The sequence below is a fragment of the Myotis davidii genome, unplaced genomic scaffold (assembly GCF_000327345.1).
Source record: "Myotis davidii unplaced genomic scaffold, ASM32734v1 scaffold284, whole genome shotgun sequence".
Taxonomy (NCBI): domain Eukaryota; kingdom Metazoa; phylum Chordata; class Mammalia; order Chiroptera; family Vespertilionidae; genus Myotis; species Myotis davidii.
The window spans coordinates 113,890-119,405 of NW_006295261.1; the positions used below are offsets into that span (position 1 = coordinate 113,890).

Below are 5,516 nucleotides of genomic sequence, written 5' to 3' on the forward strand. Positions count from 1 at the left end.
AGCTCGCGAGAGTAAGAAGTCTCCTTAAGGAGCTTTACGGAACTAAAATTCCTATACCTATTGTTCCTACACGGAAAGATTTTAACACCCGCATCTATTGGCATGAAAGAGCAGAACGGAAAGGGAGGAACTTTTAACGTGACGGGACCGAGCGGAAGTCCTGGTTCACACGCCACAGGAAAGCATCCTGGGAGCCGGAAGTCGGAAGGAGCTCCTACAGGCGACCTGGGCGCCGGCAAACTCGCGTGGTAGGAGAGCGCGTGGCAGTTTCCAGAGGAGTGTTGCCGGAGCGCCTGACTCGTGCGCGGAGGTCAGAGGTGGCGGTAGTTCGACCTCGGTGTACAACCTGAGACCGCGAGCTATGGTGGGGAGATCCCGGCGGCGCGGAGCGGCCAAGTGGGCAGCCGTGAGAGCCATGGCCGGTCGCGGCGCGGAGGACGAAAAGGAAGACGATTTAGAATTGCCACCCTCGCCAGGGGACTCCAGCTACTACCAAGATAAGGTAGATGATTTTCATGAGGCCCGGTCTCGAGCCGCCTTGGCAAAGGGTTGGAATGAAGTAGAGAGTGGGGACGAGGAGGAGGATGGCGACGAGGAGGAGGAGGTACTAGCCCTCGATATTGCCGATGAGGACGATGAAGAGGGAGACAGCGCGGAGGATGAGGAGGATGACGATGATGATGGTGGGAGCTCAGTGCAGAGTGAAGCTGAGGCCTCTGCGGATCCCAGTTTGTCGTGGGGTCAGAGGAAAAAACTTTACTACGATACGGACTATGGTTCCAAGTCCCGAGGCCGGCGGAGTCAGCAAGAAGTAGAGGAGGAGGAAAGAGAGGAGGAGGAGGAGGCACAGCTCATCCAGAGGCGCCTAGCCCAAGCCTTGCAAGAGGATGATTTTGGGGTTACCTGGGTGGAGGCCTTTGCAAAACCTCAGGTCCCTCAGGTAGATGAGTCTGAGACACGGGTCGTGAAGGATTTGGCCAAAGTTTCAGTGAAAGAGAAGCTGAAGATGCTGAAGAAGGAATCACCAGAGCTCTTGGAGCTGATAGAGGACCTGAAAGTTAAGTTGACGGAGGTGAAAGATGAGCTGGAGCCATTGTTGCAGTTGGTGGAGCAAGGGATCATTCCACGTGGAAAAGGAAGCCAATACCTGAGGACCAAGTACAACCTCTATTTGAACTACTGCTCCAACATCAGTTTTTATTTGATCCTGAAAGCTAGGCGAGTCCCTGCACACGGACATCCTGTTATAGAAAGACTTGTGACCTACCGGACTTTAATCAACAAGCTGTCAGTTGTGGATCAGAAGCTGTCCTCAGAGATTCGTCATCTACTCACACTTAAGGATGGTGCTGGAAAGAAAGAACTGACTCCAAAAGCAAAGCCCACCAAGGCCAAACCAAAATCTGTTTCAGAGACTGCTGCTGCCGCCGCCGCCGCTGTTACAGATCTTTCTGATGATTCCAATTTTGATGAAGCTGCCCTGAAATACTATAAAGAAATGGAAGACAGGCAGAAGTTGAAGAGAAAGAAAGAAGAAAATAGTACTGAAGAACAGGATCTTGAAGATAAAAATGCAAAGAGGGCCATTACCTATCAGATTGCCAAAAATAGGGGACTTACACCAAGGAGAAAGAAGATTGATCGCAATCCCAGAGTGAAACACAGAGAGAAGTTCAGGAGAGCCAAAATTCGCAGAAGAGGCCAGGTTCGTGAAGTTCGCAGGGAAGAGCAACGTTATAGTGGCGAACTGTCTGGAATTCGTGCAGGAGTTAAAAAGAGCATTAAGCTTAAGTAAAGTTTTGTTTTTGCAAGTTTTACATCAATAAATTTAATTTTAACTAGCAAAGTGACTGTTTTAATATGTAATTCCTAACCTTAACTTTAAAAAATTCTTGTCAACAGGGAAATTCATTTGGGTTATTGCTCAATTTATTTGTCCTTTATGTTAAGGTCATACAAGAACTGTGGGAGCTATATGCAGATGCTTGGGAAAAGAGATGGTTTTGAAAAAAAGTTCTTCAGTATCCTGTCAAGAATTATCTATGAAAATTTCACAGCTAGTTATGGAGCAACAGTCAAACTATAATTTTTCACAATAAATTGCAGAGAATGCACCTTGGCAATCATTTGTAAAATAACCTATGAAATAGTTCTGACATTGTTTCATTTACCTAAATGTAATTCTTGAGGAGGATACTTGTTAATAGGTTTATAATGTGAAGGGTTTTGTACATTTTGTGTGGTAAAAACAGGAGTGAAGAGGAACTTTGGTTAAAAGTAGAGATATTCGTTAATTACATTTATTGTGATATTTTCTAATAGTGCTTAATGTGGTAAATAAGATAAAAATTCCATTTCCCCTCTGTGCTGCTGACTTGCAGTGGTTGCTGTTTGTATATCCATTTGCTGAAAATTTGGTCTGATTACCACGAGGTAAGTGCCAACTTCAATTGGTAACAAAGTTACAGTTTCTTGAGTTACTCTGGTGTTTACAGTAAGAGAGAGATTGAGATTGTGAACTTTTAGGATGATGCCAGGGAAGAAAAGGAGAGACTAGTGAAGAAAAGCACAAAAGATGCCTTAACTGTCGCTGTTTTCATTAAACATTGGGCTAGCTGCTAAAGATGCATAGTAGTTAATATTTACTAAATACTTGCCATGTTTCAGATATGTATCACCTTATTTAACCTTTGCAATAACTTTGTGAGGTAATACTGTTATATCAGAGATGAGGATCTTGAAATTCGTAAAGATTAAGCTTCTAAAGGGCACATGCTTGGGATTTGGGCCCAAGCCAGCTTATTTTGAGCCTTCATTCTCTTAACCTCTGGCTTACATCTGTTTCCTTAGAGTTGCACAGATGTCAAATTAGCTTATCTTTTGTTTTATAAATAAAAGAGGTAGGTTGAAAGTAAAATTAACACTTACTGGGTGCTCAGGTGCACTTTGTACTTATTTCCCTTTTCCTCACAACTACTCTTGTGTGGCAAATTCTATTCATATTATAAAAGTGAGGAAACTGTGACGAAGTAACTTTATCGAGGTCATATAGCTATTAAGTAGCAGAGCCCTATCCTGTTCTGATACCATATAAAAACTGCAGGGCCCTGGCTGGTTTGGCTCAGTGGATGGAGCATTGGCCTGTGGACTGAAGGGTTCTGGGTTAAATTCCTGTCAGGGGTGCATGCCTGGATTGCGGGCTCAATCTTCAGTTGGGGTGTGCAGGAGGCTGCCAATCGATGGTTCTCTCTCATCATTGATGTTTCTATCTCTCCCTCTCCCTTCTCTGAAAACAAACAAAAAAAAACCCTGCAGGTTTTGGAGTTAACTTTCTAGGGTGGTTTTGAGTTAATTACTTGATCTCTGACTTACTTTCTTTATCTGTATATAGTACAATTATTATATCTAACTTGATAAAGAGGTATAATAGTATTTAAGAGCTGTAAGATCATAGAAAATATATATTGGTTTCTGCCCCCAGATTTACCCTTGTAAATTCCTAAGTGATAGGAACATTCAAAAGCATCTTTTATTCTAATGAGGTGACTCTGGAGGGCTCCTGGGTGGTGGGGGACTGGTCACCAGAAACAGCAAGCCATGATTAGAACCTTGGAATTTTGATCCCACTCGCCATTCTCCATAAAGGGGAGAGGAGCTGGAAATGGAGTTAATTTTTTATTATACCTATGTGAAAAAGTCTTAAAAGCCCTTACTGGGAGGGTGATGCACCCCAGTTCCACGCTGGACAGAAGCTCCTGTGCTCAGGACCCTCCAGACCTCATCCTATCTCTTTATCTCACTGTTCATCTGTATCTCATATCCTTTTAATAAGTTGGTTGATGTAAATAAGTGATTCCGTAAGTTCTGTGAGCAAACTAATTGAACCCTAGGAAGGAGTCCTGGGGACCTCTGATTTATAGCTGACTTGCCAGAAGCACAGGTGACAACCTGGCTGTCTTCAGGTAGATAGATGGCTTCAGAATTAAGTTGTAAGACACCCAACTACTGTCACAGAGAATTGTTTAGTGGGGGGAAACCTCAATACACCTGGTGTCAGAAAGTGTGAGTCTAGCACAGGGGTGGGCAAACTTTTTGACTGAAGGGCCACAATGGGTTCTTAAACTGGACAGGAGGGCCGGAACAAAAGCATGGATGGAGTGTTTGTGTGAACTAATATAAATTCAAAGTAAACATCATTACATAAAAGGGTACAGTCTTTTTTTTTTTTTTTAGTTTTATTCATGTCAAATGGGCCCGGCCCATGGGCCATAGTTTGCCCAAGGCTGGTCTAGCAGAAGTGTGAGAGGAAAGGAGACACACACAGGTGAAAACAGTTTTCCAATTTTAGGGCAGACTGTAGACTACCCAGGTTCCTAATCCAGCTCCATCACTTATTTTTTATAACTTGCTCAAGTTACTTGCTCTCTCTGTTCTTCAGTTGTTTTGTTTTGTTTTGTTTTTCATCAAATTAGGGATGTTAGTAGTAGTACCTATTTTGTAGAGCTATTATGAGGATTAAGTCAATATATGTAAAGCACTTAGAACAATGTCTGTTATATGGTAATCACCTAGTAAGCATTGGCTCTTACTACAGGGCTGTGAAAATTCTAGCACAGAGGTGCCCAATGAATTGTAACTAATAGTATAATGGTTCCTATTCATTACAGGAATGTAGATAATAAAATGTAGTCATATATAGAAATGCTTGAGAAATTAATATAAGTTTGCAAGAAAAGGGGAGTTTTGGGGGAATACATGAAGGGATATAGAAAACTCTTGAACAGGGCCAAAAAACAAGGAAATGAAGTTAAAGGTTGAAAGTATTTGATGTTCTATGTCAAATCCCTGACATGTATAAGTTGCAGTGAGAAAAAAAAGTTTTAAAAGAAGAAAAACCTTCCATTTAGGAAAGTGGAAAAATTAAGCTTCGTTATATATTGCTCTGAATATATCAAGTATTCCTTTAGAGACCTCTCAACACTAATTTACTAATTAACATTAATAAATATTAACACATTCTGGAATAGCTAGAATGTTGATGGTGCTATCCTATTTTATAAACATAAAAAGTGGCCTTGTCTGATGTGAATTAATAGCAAAAGATGTAACAAATTGCTGGATTTAATATTTACATCATCCAAATTTTGAATTTACTTAGGCATTTAAAGAGCAGTGGAGGTGGAAGAGGGCATAGAGAGGATTAATGGTGATGGAAAATAAAATAAATTTAAAAATAACGAGCACTGATGGGTACTGTCCTAACACATGAAACATAAATTATTAACTACTCAGTGTTACAATTTTTCATAGACACTGAATTCTGGAGAGTCTTTATTGGATAAGAGTCCCAATAAAGTAGATTACTAGTATCAGGCATCAATACAAAATAACAACCTATTTTATGTCAGCATATTAGGCTATGGATAGCTATTGAAAATATAAAATATTCAAAATTTAAGTAGAAGAAAATTCCAAATTTCTTCTGACTAGCTTTAGGCTAGTCAGTCTCTCTAGGC

General features: G+C 41.1%; 1 protein-coding gene across 1 annotated transcript; it reads left to right on the forward strand.

Annotated features, from left to right (window-relative positions):
- Positions 1 to 150: 150 nt before the first annotated feature.
- UTP3 (UTP3, small subunit (SSU) processome component, homolog (S. cerevisiae)) lies at positions 151 to 1,842 on the forward strand. Its single transcript, XM_006769902.2, has one exon. The coding sequence runs from the start codon at positions 362 to 364 to the stop codon at positions 1,793 to 1,795; it is 1,434 nt and encodes a 477-aa protein (XP_006769965.1). The 5' UTR covers positions 151 to 361; the 3' UTR covers positions 1,796 to 1,842.
- Positions 1,843 to 5,516: the final 3,674 nt, after the last annotated feature.